The sequence below is a fragment of the Corapipo altera genome, unplaced genomic scaffold (assembly GCF_003945725.1).
Source record: "Corapipo altera isolate COAL_440 unplaced genomic scaffold, ASM394572v1 326, whole genome shotgun sequence".
NCBI lineage: Eukaryota > Metazoa > Chordata > Aves > Passeriformes > Pipridae > Corapipo > Corapipo altera.
The window spans coordinates 713,895-731,162 of record NW_020884945.1 but is presented as its reverse complement, the minus strand read 5'-3'; the positions used below and the strand labels follow the sequence as shown (position 1 = coordinate 731,162).

Below are 17,268 nucleotides of genomic sequence, written 5' to 3'. Positions count from 1 at the left end.
TGTCTTTCCTTTCTCTCCCTTAGCCTTACCCTGTCTTTCCTTTCTCTCCCTTAGCCTTATCCTGTCTTTCCTTTCTCTCCCTTAGCCTTATCCTGTCTTTCCTTTCTCTCCCTTATGCATTTTCCCCCCAGGGGTTATCCCTGTGATAGATAATATAGATGACAACACCCAAAATGCTAACATACCTGTTCAAACAAAATTGTTAAAATAAACCCTACCTATATATGTTTTCAGACACCGATTATTCAGTGTCCTTTCACTCTAATCCACCCCAAGGGAATTATTGATGAGGACCTGGGTTACTCCTCTCCCCTTTTTCTGGGGTGGGTCGTAACAGTGGTCAGGCTTACGTGGGGCTCCCCAGGTAAAAGGAGCCGGGGGGGGGGGGTTGGTGGTTCAGCTTTGATGGCTCAAAGGGACAAAATCCCCACAAAAGTCAAGCACACCAGCCAATTCATAAGCAATTGGGAGCAACAGGGACCCTTCAGCACTGTCTAAAGAATCAGCTGGATGCTTATCCAGGTGAGATGGGCATGGACTCTACCTGAGTCCAATATTTTGTGGAGGTTTCCAGATGACAAAGCATTGCTGTCTGTGGAGGTAGGGACTATTTCAGAAGGATTTGTGATGGAAAGCTAGAACTCGATTTCATTTACGAAGACTGTAAAATGCCTTCTCAAATGAGTTAGATGTTTTTGGTTCTCCCTTCTGCATTTCAAAGAAAGTTGCAGGGAGAAGCTGTGAGCAAGCTACCTCTCTCCCTGGCATGCAGAGAGATAACATCTTTGCAGACATGTACTAGGCCTCCTCAGGCCAGAGAGAGTGGGTGAGGAGAGAGAGAAGATATAAAAAGCCTTGGAGAAGATGGGGCACTGCCTTTTTTCCCTGGGGTCCGGTGTGTGCAGCATAGTTAAGAAGTGGTCCTTGCATCTTAAATAAACCTTTTTTTTAATCCTTCCACTGCCTTGGCGTTCTTGGGAAATTCATATGTTTTACCTTACACTGTCTTTCCTCTCAGGAGCTGCCGTCACATATTTAACCAGAAATGCAATGGCAGCAGAAGGGCAAACTGACACAGCATCAGATAAATCTGCCCCAAATCCTACTGTTCTGCCTATAAAGGCAAGATCACATCTCTGCCCCAGAATTTTAAGCTGCCATCTGAGACAAACACACCCACCAGACAGGTAAAGTGCCTTGTCCACCATGAACTCCTCAGCAAAGCGGATGTGGCAGAAGTTCTTCTTGCTCTTGCGGATAGCGATGACCTCCCCACACTGCTCAAACACCTCCATGATGATCTGCTCCGTCCCGTTTTCCGGCAGCCCTCCAACAAACACCGTCTTGCACCCCGGGGGCCTCTCCCTCGTGGCTGGAGGGGGAAGATCTGAAGAGAGAAATCAGAGCAGGTCAGTTTTTGGGTCGTCAGCACGTGTGCCTTCCATCTGTGCATCTGGGCTTAATTAGATGTTGATACTTTTGGTCTGTGTTTGGCCCAGCCACCTGTGAGAGTCTGTTCTTTTCCTGCCAAGTTATGAGAAAACAAGCACTGAGAAACGGGAACTTCGTCCTTGAAGGAAGTGTTTTGTACAAACTACAATTAACTGATGGCCTTCCAAGGGTATTTGAAGGAGAAAGTGAAGAGGAGGGTGACGAAGGACACCCCCAGACTCATTTAGAAAAGACCCCCTGAGGTGCAGCGCTCGAGCACGGGGCAATTCCAAAGTACCCCCACATGTGCAGATGGGGCACCACTCACATAATGGGGGGCAGGGACTGAAGGCCTCTAGCTGAGCAGTGCTGGTCACACCTGCCCAGGTAGACATCATCAGGAAATTGGATAAAAAGCAGATGGCTGGTGCTTGGAGTTAGGCTCAAGCTTCACATGGAGGATAATGTTGCCTTTTTGTGGGGATGCCTCCTAAGTAACACCTGCGTGAGTGAGAGGCTTATTTCCCTCTCTCCTCTTTCCTGTCTCTCTATTTCTCATTTTGTTGGTCACTTCTTTGTAATAAATATTGTTTTTTGTTGAGCTTTCAATGGTGTGTGGTTTCAGTTTCAGCATCCTTCCCCGCTACAATCTGTCCACCTCTCCTGAGAGACGACCACACCTTGCTGGCGTCCTTCAAGGACATGTTTACCTGCCTGTTTCCAAACAAAAGATCTCAGGAGCCTGGAGCCCTTCAAACACCCTCTCAAGTGCAAGCACAGGCTCACTGAGCTGCTGTCACAGAACGCAAGCAGCACCAGGGGCTCAAAACTTCATGGTAGGAGGTGCTATAAAATCACAGTTTAAAAAATTGTCCTAGTGTAAATAATACATGGCAAATGTATACAGAGGATTCTCTGTGCTGCAAGTGCACACACTCCAGACTTTCCTGCCTGAGCTACACCCTCCCACACAGATCCACACTATCAATGACAGACATGTCCCTGTATCATGTCTGTTTTGGTTTTCACCCCTCTGGTTCTTATCACAGAAGCGAGGAGAAAGGGTCATCAGCCAGTGTGAAGGGGATCCCTGTTTCCTGCTACAGCCTGGTGAGCCCTGTGTTTCTTCAGCTTTCTCTCTTATTTCCAACTGCCCCTGCTCTCCTTCCACTGCATTCTGCAAACCCCAGAGCACTCCCACGGCTCAGCATGGACCGTGCCCCTCACCTCCAAGCCTTAGATAAAGGCTTCAAATCTCCAGGGGCTGGAATGTTTTCTTCCCCATCCTTATCAACCTAACAACTGAAGAGGTTATTTCTGGAAATGGCAAACACTCAGTGACAAGAACAGGCTTTTCCTGTTGCCCTGTCACCTTCCTGCCAGCAGTGAGTCACAGCGACTCAGTCCAGACCTGCTGTGCCCAGGTACAGGAATGACCCTTCTCTCACACCCCCCCAGGTTTTACAGAAATATAAGAACACAGATATTGCTACAGAGATAGGACAAAGCACAGTTACGTGGGTTAGGAGGGAAGAGAGTGCAGCTCTTGCAGTGAATGATCTCCTTCACAGCAGGCATGTCTGGAGGGATGGGAGGTGGGACGATCCCTAAGCCCGGCATCATGGGGTTGATCGGAGGGATTCCAGTCATCATCCCAAGAGCAGGATCAAAGTCTAAAAGGGGGAAAGAATAAGGGAGTCAGGGGGGTTTGGAATCATAGAGTGACTGTGAACTTGGACAGCAAATGAGGTTCACTCCCACACGTGCCAGTGCAAATCAGCTGAATAAACACCAGAGAGGGAACATGGCAACATCAAACTTCAGGTTTGTGCCCTTAAAACAACTTTTTAAAACTATTTCATTGCTGATTGCCTCAGTCAAATAAGTTTTCTCTGTTAAAATAAACTACTTCCTTCTCCCCTCTGTAGACGCCAGCTCCCATCTAGTGACAGGCACTTCCCAGTGAGGTTTGTCCACAGAAAGACACCTGTGACACATGGGCTTGGAGCAACCTGGAGCAACCTTCCAAGCAATGGAAGGTGTCCCTGCCCATGGCAGGGGGTAGACCAAGACGAGCTTCAAGGTCCTTCCCAACCCAAACCATTCCATGATTCTATTATTCCAAGAGCACAGACTGCAGGCAAAACTTAGGGCAAGTTAAGTGATGCTGTTAAAACGACCTGCTCTGTGCCAAAAGAGTAGAAATGGGATTGCAGAGTGCTGCCAACACAGACATTCCCTCCCCAGGTGAGCAGGCAAGTGTTCAGGCAGGAGAGATCATCCTCCTTAGTGCAGCAAAGCATTGGAATGGTCAGGTCAGTTCAGGACTTTGATGTCCAAAATCCTGCACTGCTGGGAAACCAGGCAGAGCCCAGCTCTGTTCTCACAGGAGCTCTTTCACCCTGGACAGGATGACTGACCCATACACAGGTATTCCAGACAAGGTGGTCATTCCTGGAGCAGAATCCTTCATTAATTTCTGCCATATCCAATTTGCTGTCCTGTTGCTTTTCTCTTCATCTCCCTCCCACCCTCCCTTTTAAGCCATTCCAGTTCAGCTTAGAGTAATGTGTTCCTGGGTATCACTGGCTTCCTGAGCTCTGCGTGGCATCCTCTTCCTCCTCATCCACTGCAGAATATCTAGAGGCACCCCAGAATAACTATTTGCATTTAAAAATATGTATCCTCTCAAACCAGGTCTCTAAATAAATCACTTGCGGATTTAATGCATTTCAAGCACAGCTTGTCCACGTCGTTGTGTGCGTGGTGGGTGTTTACCCAACTGCACTGAAACAGGTTATTTCCAAAGACCTGCCCAAAAGGAAAGGTGGGCAGGGCCTGGCTCAGCTCACCTGGCAGGAGGGGCTGTCCTGTCATGCCCATGGGAGCCATCCCCAGGTTGTTCATGGCGGTGGCCCAGGCGGTCGGGTCGGACATTGGCAATCCCATCGGAATGGAGTCCAGGCTCAGATTTCTGCCACCATCTGCTGAGAGGAAAATAAAAGTGATTAAGAGCTTAGAGCAGCTCCCAGCTCTGCTGCAGGGCACAGGCTGCCCAGCGAGGCTCTGCAGTGTCAGCACCCAAAACCACAGCTGAGCCCAACGCTCGGGAAAGAACCAGATGGGAAAAAAACAACCGGTGCTGTCCCTCTGGAGCAGCCAACATTTACAGCAGCCAGGTCCAGGAAAACACCTCAAAGCACCTCAGTTATGGTTTATCCACTGCAATTAACAGCTCTAAGGGGCCTTGATGAAACAGTGATGGAAAGGTAACGGGACACTGATTCCTCCCAAGAGATTTATGAACAAAGGACACACATCCAGCAGGTATAAACTGTGAAACTGCACTCAACTGAACAGAGCTGGCCAGGCTGTCCCAGCAGAATCCTCCCACTGTCACTGGAAGTCACTTCTCCTCCACACTCAAAGGGGAAAGGAAGCAAAGAACAACGTGCTGTTGTCAGCAGCAGGACCAGCAGAGCAGAACTACCAGGTAATCCAGGTGGAGCCACTGACACTACACAAACACAGGGCTTGACTAAGCATTCAAATTCTCTTCAGTGATTTGGCTGGGTCAGACACACCTTTCCCTGGCTCCCTCCTGACAGACACTTGTTCTTTTTGTCTGTGCAGGTTTTAGTGAGAGGGGCCCAAAAGCAGAAATGCCTGAGTTTGTTCAAACATAGATGGGAAGGGGAAGGATGGGGAGGGAGAAGGAGACACGAGAAGGACAAGAGGCTCAGCTCCATGCTCCCAGTGGAGCTCTCCTGTGCTCTCTCAGCACCTCAAAACCATCCTTAAACTGTTGTAAACTGTAAAGACACAGATTTTCCTTCAAATTTCCTTCAAATGATTTTTCTCTCCAGGGAAACAGAGTTGGACTTGTTCTCTACCCAATTACATTTCACCCTGTTTCTGCAGGCGTGGCCTTTGCACATCATCTTCCTTCTACCTCAGGTCCAGCCTCATCCCTCTGCACCTGGCACCTCCCTATGGAAAAGTTACTAAGGGAGGGATTATAGAGGGAGTACAGAGAGACTGTGCTGTACACACTGGAACACCTCACCTCCATGGCATGAGCAGGTGCCACATTCCCCAAGTCACACTGGTGGGATTGCAGTGCTCAATCACAACATAATCTGCAAAGATGTTATTCTGTGTGGGGGTTTTTCCCCAGTCACTCAGAGAAATCCTGAAGATGGCAAGGAAGAAATTTTCTTTGTAAGAAATTGTAAGATGGCATTGAAGAAATATTTTTGTAAGACTCCTTGATCTGATATTACAACATCATATGAATCATCTAACAGTTTGTTTTTATGACATTTTCTTAAACATGAATGTCTCCAGTCATTTGGGCTCATCTGCCTTATCACGCTTCTAATTATGGTCATGATTTTAATTTTGAGATACTATTCAATTAGAAAAAAAAAACTATTGGGACAGCTATAGAGAGTCCTAGAATGGTTTGGGTGGGAAGGACCTTAAAGACCATCCCATTCCACCCTCCCTGCCATGGGCAGGGACACCTTCCACTAGACCAGATTGCTCCAACCTGGCCTGGAACACTTCCAGGGATGGGGCAGCCACAGCTTCTCTGGGCAACCTGTGCCAGGGCCTCACCACCCTCACAGGTAAGAATTTCTTCCCAATATCCCACCTAACCCTGTGAAGCCATTCCCCCTCGTTCTGTCTCTATGTTCTCCTTGCAGAGATCCCACAATCCAAGCGTGGCTCTGGGCACACCAGAGCAGAGCACAGCTCTGCCTGTCCACCTCCCACACCAACACCCAGCACAGTAGCTGGATTTAGGCTATGCTACGTGGATCCCTTCCCTGCTGCCAGCAGTGGAGCTGCCCCTCAGCCCACCTGGAGGAATTGCTCTCTTCCTCTTTCCCAGATCACTTCCATCCTCGGCCGGGCTCTCCGACACCCCGGGGCCAGCAGCACTGCCCAGCTGCAGGGACTCGGTGGGGCTGGCAGGACCAAAGGGCAGCTGGTTTAAGCCTAAAAGAAAAAAAAAAAACAAAACCAAACACACTCAGAGACTTTCTTTAAACTGGTTTGTGATGCTTCAGAATCACAGGAATGAGAGAAACGCCCAGTTCCAGGCACAAGCAGCACTCCAGACCCTGGGGGAATTGTGCCTCCTGCTTACAGGGCCCAGCCACACTTGATCTGAATGATACCACCATAAAATATTACTCACTAACATCAATCCCAACACCCACACAAATCAAACTGCCTGGCAGTGTAAGCCAGGGGTGCATCTCCCCTCTGTTAAGCAGCTTTTCATGCCTGGAAATTCAGAGGACAGGATTTTTTCCTGTTTCTTCCAGTACAGAAATACATTTTTAATAGTTACTTAAGTGTCACCAGTCGTGAATTCACTTGAACTTATTTACTACCAAAAAACAAGGCATGACTTAGAAGATCTTCAAAACCAGAAAGTGCTACTGGATTTTTTATTCAAGGAGTCCAGCAGGCAGCTGCTCCCCTTCACGGTCATGGAAGGGGTTCTAGGATGCACATCCCTGAAAAGGGAAGCTCCAGACCCAGCCCACAGGACCACACTCCTCCTCATGCTCATCTTTTAAGGACCTCAGTGCTCAAAGACAGAGGGCCTTGAGTCCTGCTGCTCAGGCTTTGCTATTGATAAAGAAGATCTAACAACAGTAATGTTTACTCAAGAATAAATGCAGATCAAGTCTTATAAATTAAGTAAATTGAAGGCAAAGACCTAAGCAAATTATGCAGAATTGAACTAAAGAGGACTGAAGAAAAATTGGTCTGCAGCTTCCAGTCTATTCCCTAATGCAAGGAATTACACCCACTTCAGAGTGAGTCTGAAGCAGCTATTGGATGATCCACCCACAGATCTGTGGTGGGCAGACTGCAGGTGATGGACAATTAATGGCATTTATGTGCCAGCAGAACACATTCACACCTCTCTAAAATGCTCTGTTTCTTAAACTACAGGTAACAAGACACAAGGGCTTTGTAAACAATTCCAAATTAATGGAGTCTCCAAACTGAAAGCTTCCAGTGTGCAGTTAATCACAGCGAGTTTGAGAATCACAGAATTGCTATGGTTGGAAAAGATCTTTAAGATCACAAAGTCCAACTGTCAACCAGCACCACCACCATGTTCAGCACCAAACCATGTCCTCAAGTGCCACATCCACATGTTTTCTGAACACTTCCAGGGATGGTGACTCCACCACTGTCCTGGGCAGCCTGTGCCAGGGCTTGACAAGTCTTTCTGTAAAGAAATTTTCCCTAATATCCAATCTGTACCTCCTCTAGCACAGCTTCAGGTTGTTTCCTCTTGTCCCTTGTTCCCTGGGAGCAGAGCCTGATCCCCACCTGGCTCCACCCTCCTGTCAGGGAGATGTAGAGAGTGAGAAGGTCCCCCCCTGAGCCTCCTTTTCTCCAGGCTCAAGAGAGGGGTCCAGTGCTCTGAACTGAGCACCCAGTTCCTCACTCCACCTTCTGTCACAATCAGCACTTGCAGGGATGCAAGACCGAAGGAGCATTAAAATATTCAGTTTGATTTACTTTCTTCTCAGCAAACTCACTCCTGAACAGACAATGAAAAAAAAAAGAAAAAAAAATACAAAAACCCCTAACAAATCTAGACCCATATAAAGCAAGAAAATCTAGATCCATACAAAGCAAGAAAAATAACCACAATTCCAAGGGGAATCAGCAGAACTACCAGAGCACCGAAGATGACAATTACCCCGTCCCAACGCACGGCTGGGCCGAGGCATTTGTACCAAACCTTCCTCCAGACACTCTGCAGTGTTGTGATTTCCATTCCAGAGGATTCCACTTCCAAGAACTTAATAAACGTGGCTGCTGAGTGCAGCTGTAAATAGCCAAGTGGACACAGGGAGCCTGGAGGGCTCCTCTTCCGAGCCACTGAAAAGTGAGAACGGCAGAAGCGGCCAAAAAAATAACGACCATTCAGCTGGCAACAACAATAGTCACGCCCGGCTATGCAGGATGCCTACAATGCTGTGTCTTAAATATTCCAAAGCCGAAATATCACAGAGGTCATGAGGGCTCAGGAAAACAAATCTGGAGGCCCCAGGTTAAAAATAGAGAGGCCGCACGCAGGGAAGACATAAGGAGAAAGGAAAAGGAGTAATTGTGAGGTTTGCCTCCATTATTGTCCAGGTGATGGAAAAGGCAACATTAAACTTGAACAAGAGTTTTCCCACACTTGGGAGTAGGGAATGACGTGGACAAGCAGTGGTACAGCTGGACACTGGTGTCACCAGGATGGACAGACACTCTGCTCTGACAGGAGACACCTGGGACTGACCAGCACCTGAATGCCAATGGACACTGCTCACCTACTGCTTCCCAACCCACTGGGAAGCACAGGCAGCCACTTATCCCTACGATTTCCACCCCCAGTTTGAGATGGGATGCTTGATTACGCCCTGTGGTGCAGGAGGAGCACTTGGATGCTGCATGGGCTCCAATGGCTGTGCTGGGAGGGAGGCAGCTGGCTCCAGCAGGTAACAAGGAGTGAAAAACTCCTTGTGTTCTTGGTAAAAGGATTTTTATTGTTGTTTTTTGGGAAAAAAAAAAAACCAACCAGATTCCTTTGGAACAGGACAAACACTGAGGAAGCTCTCACACTGCACAGCCAGCACTCACCCTGCCAGTTAGGGCATGAGTCAAGCCTAAGAAAGTGCCTGAACTGAGTGCCCAGCTCATGCCAGAGCAGGAGGCCCACACGCCCCATGCACCCCTGCCAGCCCCAGAGACCTTCCATGATCAGACTCAGCTCAAGCCCAGGGCAGAAATTAATGCAGCTCCTGGGAAATGGATAATGTTCTGCTGGATTAGTGTGTCCAAACTGCTCACAGAAGGCTCCAGTTCCAACCTGACATACAGGAAGAAGCAGAAGTTGTCCTACAAATGCTCGTGAGTCTTCAGCAGCAGCTCTGACTGCCCACTCCCTCCCCATGCTGTGAGCCAGCAGTCTCCTGCCTTCAGCATATGGATTCACAAGAGGAGATCATTAAAATGAAGAGAGGAGACCACGGTGATGGAGAACTGAGCAGTAATTAATAAGTACTTGTTTCTCCTCTTAAGTCATTTCTACCTGTAAACACTCAACACTCAGCCTCAAAGGCAGGAACCAGAAGAACAATTTAAAAATAAAAGAAAGGGACGTTCCCAGAATTCATCAAGCCCTCTGAAAAGCCCAGGAAGGCAGCCAGAAATCAGAAGCGTTCCTGAGGAATTCTCCTCCAGGTTATCTCCTGCACCAAAAGATCAGACTTAGTCACAACTTGTTTAAGCAGCTGGTGAGGAGCAAAGGGGAAGGGGAGGCTGGTGCAACTGCGAGTAAAACACTCTTGAAGAGGCAGAACACCACTGCTGGCTTTGTGACTGGACAGCCCTGTCCCAAAGCTCCCAGAGTCGTGCTCAATTTGGGGTGATGAGCAGCAGCAGGCTAAGCCTGCAGCACAGTTCCTCTAGGCGTTGTATGTTGCTAGGAAGAATAAGGAGATCCCAAATCAGCCCCTCAGCTGATCCTCACCTCCAGCTTCCCCAGCACCCCAGAACTTGTCAGACCTGCCCTGCAGCCAGATGAGGTTGCAGGGCTGGCATGGGAGCTCAGTGTGTGCCCCAGAACCAACAGCATCGCTTGGAACACACCTCCAAAACAGCCCCCACCTCCAAAACAGCCCCCACCTCCAAAACAGCCCCCACCTCCAAAACAGCCCCCACAAGTTTTCTCAGGTTTAGTTGAGTTTCCTGTACTTTGATGTGCCCTTTGACCTTCCACTGGGCACCACTGAGACAACTGAGAGATGTGGGCACAACCAGCCAAAGCATCCCAAAGACAACCCGAGATGCTCCTGGGAGAACAGACCAAAGGTTTGCTCCAGCCACTTCATGAACATCCCTCTTCCAAAAAATCTATAATTTATGGGCTCTCCATCAGACGCAATCGGATATGTTCTCTCACAGAGGCAGCACATGATCCCCAGACGTGAATGCAGCAACATTTTTTGTGCTGGTACAAATTTGGGGTGTCAGGTTAATGCTCAGAGGTGACTGCACAGTGGGACCAAGGCACCAGACCCAGGTTCAGTCTCCTCAGTCACAGCTTGGTTCATCCCCATGGAGAGCCCACAACAAGAGAAGCAAGGAGGTCAGAGTCAAACCCCTCATGTGCTCCCACGGGAGGATTTGGGGTTGTTTTGAACCTCAGTTGTGTCTCCCAGAGCAATCCAAAACCAGCCACACCAGCCCAGTGAGGGCACAAGAGTACGAACAAGACCAAAAATTATTATATTGCTCCCAGATTTCCAGAACTGGCTTCCCTAGAGCCTTTTTATCCAACTGATATCTCACAGGCCAACAATTCCTTCCTGTGATTCTCTGCATTAAGACACAAGACTTAAAGAGAGAAAATGTGACTGCTTCAAATGAAGCTCAAGGTGTCCAAAAACCTTACCACACTGCACGAGGAAAGGAGGAACATTTGCACCATGTTTGCACTTGCTGTGAAACTTCATTCCCACTTACACGTGTTTTTTTTTCTTCCAAGCCAATTATTTCTCCACACAAGAACTGGTTTAAAGTTGCCTTGCTTCTTCAATACCCTGTTCCAAAGTGCCTAAAACTCTTCCAAAAGTGGAAACAGGACTTTCTGGGCTTTAAACAGGACTTTAAAGCTCTACGTTTACAACTTCACATGGTACCAGGGCACTAGAAGACAAGCCCACTACTGTCCTAATACAGCCTCCAGTTAGAATTCCACAAGCCAAATACTGAGAAGTCACAGAAAATGGAAGCTGATGAGATCACGAACCACAGCGTATTTTCCTTTGCAGGCACAGGCTGGACACTGAGCAGCTCCTTTACAGTGAATATATTTTGTGGGTAGTGCTGTCTAGAAACAGCACTGGAGAGAATGCAGCCACTCTTGGTCCCACTCAAAGAGATCCTGGTAGCTCCTCCAACAAGGACTTCTGGGATCCCAAGACCTACTTCCAGCAGGGACCATGCTTGGCACTCCCTTGCAGCACAGAGTTTGCTCCAAGAGTTAAACCAAGCCAGAGAGAAGATTCCCAACACTCTTTGAAGTAAGAAACCCTTCATTACGTCAGATTTTCCATCCTACATGTGATAAATGCCACGCACAGCAGGCACCTTCAGGTCTGACTACCTCTCCCCTGTCACCTCAGCCAAGAATCGGAGCTCCAAATGCTGGAGACAGAGAATGTGCTCAGAAGAAAGCTGAAGCTGCAGAAAATCCTCTCTCCTGGGCACAGAGCAGAGTAAAAGCTGACAGGCTCAGCCACTGCAACCGTGAGGCACAAACACAAGCACCTCTCTGTCTTTTGTGCAACCAGAACTAAGTGTCCTTGGCCATTCCAAGTTGCTCTGCTCAGGAGGGAAGGGACCAGCACTGGAGCAAGCCACGGGGGTTTGCTCAGTTTTCCTGTAGCAAGCCAGCCTGGAAAGGCCAAAATCAACAGAATTCTGTATTTGCAGGGAAATGCTATGCAGAAGGTAAGGGGTAAGGAGAAAATCCAGTTTTCCAGCGAGTGTCAGACCAGTGTCAGCATTTCCAGAGCCACACGTGGCACAGGTGCCAGTGTGCCCTTCACCTCCAAGCACTTCCCTTTCGTATCTCCAGGGATTTTCAGAAGAGTCAGTTTTCAGGAGTGAGCCATCAGGCACTGCCATAATGCAGTGACTAAACCTTTAAAAATAAAAAACTTGGGCTAGAAGATTCCTCGCTAGAAAAAACGGATCAGGGAGGAAAATAAAAGAGAGATGCTTAAAGATGAGCAGAAGGTGACTTTGAGCAAGGCCTCTCCCACAGCACAGCAGGTTGCTGTGGGTGGTCTTCCTTCTCTGGAATTAGGTGCTGAGGTGTGTTTTATGGGAAGAGAGGCTGCAGCTTCCTGCTGGCCTAAACAGCATTAACAATGCACGGCCCCCCATTCCATTGGGATCAATCCAGGTCCATGCTGGGGCTATATATGGCTGCAGCTTTCACAGCACACGCTCAGAAAGGGGCTGGAGAGACAGGGAAGATCTCAATGTTCCAGGCATAAATCAAGGGAAGTATCCATCTTCACTGGGTCCCATGCCAGACCCGGGACAGGACTTGGTTTTCCAACTCTGCAAACAGAGCTTGCCTATTTGCCTTAATTACCAGGGGAAGAAGAAACCCAAAACAATCCCTGAGGTGAACTGAAAAGCCTGGTTTAAGATCACTCCCATTATCAAGAGCCAAACACACTGGAAATCTCAACCAAAACATGGGATTGTGCTGCTCCCACGCAGACCTACTGTGCCTGCACAGGAACACAGCAACCACTGGGGCTGCCACCTCGGGATTTGGGCAAAATCTCCCCTGTTGGGTTCAGGAACATTCAGCTAAGTGGCAACAGCAGCTCTGCCACAAGCCTGGCACTGCTCTGGAACCACACACTCCAGCAGCAGCCTCACCCTGGTCAGGCACTGGAATCATTTTCCTGACATCCAACTAGTTAATAAGCAGCAGGAACATAAAATCTCTGCCCCAAAACTCAAATTAAAACTGTTAACAGGTACTCTGACACTGTCACACACCTAAAAGCATTTCAGTGATAACACTTAAAAAGTCCATGCAGGTTGGTGCTTGTATGGTCATATTTTGGGGTGTCCTGGAACCTTATGAACTACTTTGGGTCATGTTTTGGGGTGCCCCAGGTTCCGCTGAACCCCTCAGGTGACATTTTAGGGTACCCTGGGCTCCTCTGAACCCCTCAGGTCCCCTGGAGTCCTCCAACCTCCTCAGGTCACTTTTGGGATGCCATGAAAACCTCTGAACTCCTTTGGGTTCCATTTTGGGCGCCCCTGGGTTCCTCTGACCTCCTCAACTCACTTTCTGGGGTGCCCCAGGTCCCCCTGAACCCCTCAGGTGACATTTTGGGGTCCCCCAGACTCCTCTGAACACTTACCAGACTTCTCTTACCCAGCATCACGGGAACTCCAGAAATGGGCTGACACAGGCTTTACTATAAATATGGATTTACCTTTTGCCAACACTGGCAAACATATGAAATAAGCAGTGCTCAGCCTTAGCAGGGTCCCTGTGCTTTTAGGAATAAACTGGATTCTGGGATACACTCTGCCACATGCTAGTTTTAAGTCCTCAAGAAATGCACTTTAGCAGACACCAAAGTACACCTGCAGCAATCGATTAGAACACAGAGAGAAGAGACCAGCAGGGAAGGGAGAGACACACCAAGGCTTTGAAGTTACATTTTAACCCCAACCGTTTCCTTTCAGAGTCTGGTTTCCACATTCAAAAACTACTGTTGGGGCTCATGCACGTTTCTCTATTGCCCTCCTGGATTAGACAGCACTGTTAGAGCTTCACAATCACCAATCTGACCCAGGGGCTGGCCAGGCACACTGATGAGAGCAGCAGAATTCCGATAGTTACTTCTGGCAACTCCAGAAAATCCGACACGGTAGCACGTTCGGAGAATCCCACAACCCCCCAGGTGTTACCTGTGTACTGCACCAGGAACATGGCGAGATGCTCATCATATGTCAGTAGTTCAGCCAGTTCTCCCACTGTTCCCAGCTCGGTTATTTGCTCAAAAATCCGAGTGCCAGGCTGAGCTCCCAGGCAGCTCCCAGCACAACGGGAAAGCTGGGACTTACTGACAGCAGAGCTGCCCCAGGGCGGGCCGGGCAGCACGGGAGAGCCCAGGTTGGCAACCAGCAGCTCCATGTGTCACCATCCATCTCCAGTGACTGACACCCATAGGCAGATTCTGGGATGCAGGGGATGGAGCTGGATGAGCAGGTGGGCAGGCGATTAGCAGCGAGAGCATCTGAATTTGCCAGGGATTTCATACATCACTGCTCTAAGCGCTGGCACGCAGCTAAATAAACCCTGTTTGCATGCCCGAGATTAGTGGCCTTTGCACTGAAAGATTAATTCCTGGTAATCCTTGACAGTAAGAGGCACACTGCTCGCTTTCCTCGGTTCTGGAAGTTTGTGTTTAGAAGAAATATATTAACTTCAGACAAGCTAATTATTCCAGCAGAAAACTATTAAAGGAAAAAAAAAAAAAGGTCCCTTTCTCCTTTGCCCCTGAGAATGCTGTGGTCAGTGACACCAGCCAGTGACACCAAGCTGCAGGGTTTTCACAAAAAGATGTCCACAGCAGCAAAACCAGGGAGATTTAATCAAGTCCTGTCTGAGCTGTGCTGTTTACTCAGCACTGTAACCCCAAACAAAGGAAAAAATTCCTTCCCAGTGTGTGTGTGCACACGTGTGTCACCAGCACAGCCCTCGGTGCTTCCCAACAGTGGGACCTCCACCACCCCCATCACCCAACATTATTAAATATCCCATGGAATGTTTTCAGGATGGCTCTGCCAAACCACCTTCCCTCTGCACACATGTCTAGGATTTCTAATATTGGGATTTTTCAGGGGGTGAGCAGCTTGTGTTCCACGAGGTGCAGAAGAGCAGGACGTTCCAGGCTCAGAGGGGACAGGCAGCTTGTCCATCCCATCCCTGCCCACCCTGCCAGCCTCCCTCAGCACCCCTGGAGAGCAATAACCAACATCTACCACCTCAGAACAAGGCTCAACAGCTCATATTTTCAGAACTATCTTTTTGAGAGGTTAGGAGAAGAAAACTGCTGGGCAAAGGACTAACTGCACTATTGGGGAAGAAAAAAACCGAGGAAGAAGAAAAAAAAGAGGGGGAAAAAGAGAGGGAAGACACAAAGAAAACTCCAGCAGAGCCAGCAATTGGGATCATCAGAGAATGATGCAAAAATCTGGACTGAGGGGTGAGAGGAGCTCACAGAGGGGCAGCACCAGCGCGAGGAGCCGCTGGCCGAGAGCGGAGCAGCTGGACGGGACAGAGACGTGATGGATCTGGAATAATGTCAGCAGAAAAACTGGGGATTAGGGGAGAAATCTCACGCCATCTTTGGAAGGTGCAGGGAATACCTCGCTAGCAACACCTGATCTTTGCAATGACTCGGAGATTGAACCTCGTCCCTGCTACGAGCTCAAGTCTCCCGCACCAAAAACATGACCTTCAGTGCAGAAACCTGACCTTACCCCGGCTCCCACACAGCTTTCAACAACTCAGCTCCAGGGGCCTTTTAATTACGTGGCACAAAATCCCTCAAATAAACCTTGAAGAAACAAGAGAAACCGACCCCTCGGGTCCCAGCACAGGGAAGAGTAAGGCTGGAGTGAGAAGGAACACGAGTCGGAGGGACAAACTCCCATCCCAGGTTGCCCCAGCGCTTTCCCCACCATCTCACAGCTCTGCTGCAATATTCTGCAGGAAAATACGGAAATATGCAATGGCTAATTATTGTTGCTACAGGGGAGGTAGGAATTGTGTGGACTAATGAGGAGCTTACCCAAGGATTAACGTTTGTGTAACGAACACGTGGCACTAAAGAAGAAAAACATCTGTATGCAGCATGACCTGGATATATATTGCTGGTAACAGCCAGACCTCACACACATGACCAAAATAGGAGGAAAATAAGACAGTAAGAAGCACACAAACATAAAGAAGCTTGACATAAACCCTTAAGGAACCAAATGAGTTACAGTCAAGGGATCTTTACGGAGCAGGGCTGTGGGAGAGCTGCAGCCCATGGCAGCTGTGGGTACTGGCATGAGTGTCCCCAAACCTCCCCGTGCTGCCCACGGACCGTCTGCTGCAGCACCACGGATCCAGCACAGCCCAGCTACACGTGTGGGCACAGCTGAGCCTCGGAAGCTTAGGAAAGAGAGAGCACAGCCAGGTACTCCCTGGTGTGAGGCTGCTGCCACCTTCACCCCCTGCCTTTTGCAAACCACCCGCTCTTGGGGCATCACAATAACTTCCTTAAATGCAACTAATTTCTCCCTACCTTGTGCCACTTTCACGGGATCGCCAAGGTTGGAAGAACCTTCGAGATCATCCAGTCCCACCATCACCCCAGCACCAAAACAATCACCACTAAACCACACCCCCAAGTGCCACATCCAGACACCTCCTGAACACTCCCACAGATGGTGACTCCACCGCCTCCCTGGACAACTCATTCCAAGGCCTGACCACTCCAACAGTGAAATAATTACTTCTAATACCTAATATGAACCTGCCCTGGCACAACTTGAGGCCTTTTTCTCTCATCTTGAGGAAACACATGGCACAAGAACCTGACCCTCCCCTGGCTCCCCCCTCCTGTCAGGGGGTTGCAGAGCCAGAAGGTCCCCCCTGAGCCTCCTTTTCTCCAGGCTGAGCCCCCCCAGCTCCCTCAGCTGCTCCTGCTGCTCCAGCCCCTTCCCCAGCTCCGTTCCTTTCCCTGGACACTACCCACCCTTTTCGATGTGACTTTAACCACCGCTGAACCCAAACAAGACTTCCCACGTGGAATAAACCCTTCCAAACAAGTCTCCCCGCCACCCAGACTGGGGGGAGCTCCGAGGGCGTCCCCAGCAGGACTCCCGATGCCCCGACGGCTCCCACGACGTTGTTCAGACCCCCCATAAACCACCTCCCCCTCCCGCCGGTGCGGCCCGGCAGGAGCTGTCGCGAAGGAGGCCGGTGCTGCCCAGCGAGCCCCGCTGCGGGGCCCATGGAGGGCGGGGCGGCCCCCCCGCACACCCGGGGAGCGCTTCGGGCCCAGCCGCGGGCCGCGGCGCTGCGGCCCGGCCCGAGTTGCCGCTCGGCCGCTCCCGCCGGGTTTCCAGCACACGGGGAGGCTGGCGCGACCCCGGTGCGGCCCCGCTGCCCCGGTGCGGCCCCGGTGCGGCCCCGCCGCCCGCACT

General features: G+C 49.7%; 1 protein-coding gene across 2 annotated transcripts in view; it reads right to left on the bottom strand.

Annotated features, from left to right (window-relative positions):
- ENOX2 (ecto-NOX disulfide-thiol exchanger 2) overlaps window positions 1-14,108 on the bottom strand; it is a 28,741-nt gene extending 14,633 nt beyond the window's left edge. The window contains exons 1-5 of one of the 2 annotated variants that reach the window (XM_027662356.1): window positions 13,975-14,108; window positions 6,298-6,435; window positions 4,284-4,418; window positions 2,949-3,104; window positions 1,181-1,387 (exon numbers count right to left, since the gene is read on the bottom strand). In XM_027662356.1, coding sequence (XP_027518157.1) covers window positions 1,181-1,387; window positions 2,949-3,104; window positions 4,284-4,418; window positions 6,298-6,435; window positions 13,975-13,996 — 658 coding nt within the window. In that variant the 5' untranslated portion in view covers window positions 13,997-14,108. The remainder of the gene's footprint in view (window positions 1-1,180; window positions 1,388-2,948; window positions 3,105-4,283; window positions 4,419-6,297; window positions 6,436-13,974) is intronic. The other variant, XM_027662357.1, reaches the window with a different exon arrangement.
- Between the last annotated feature and the right edge of the window lie 3,160 nt (window positions 14,109-17,268).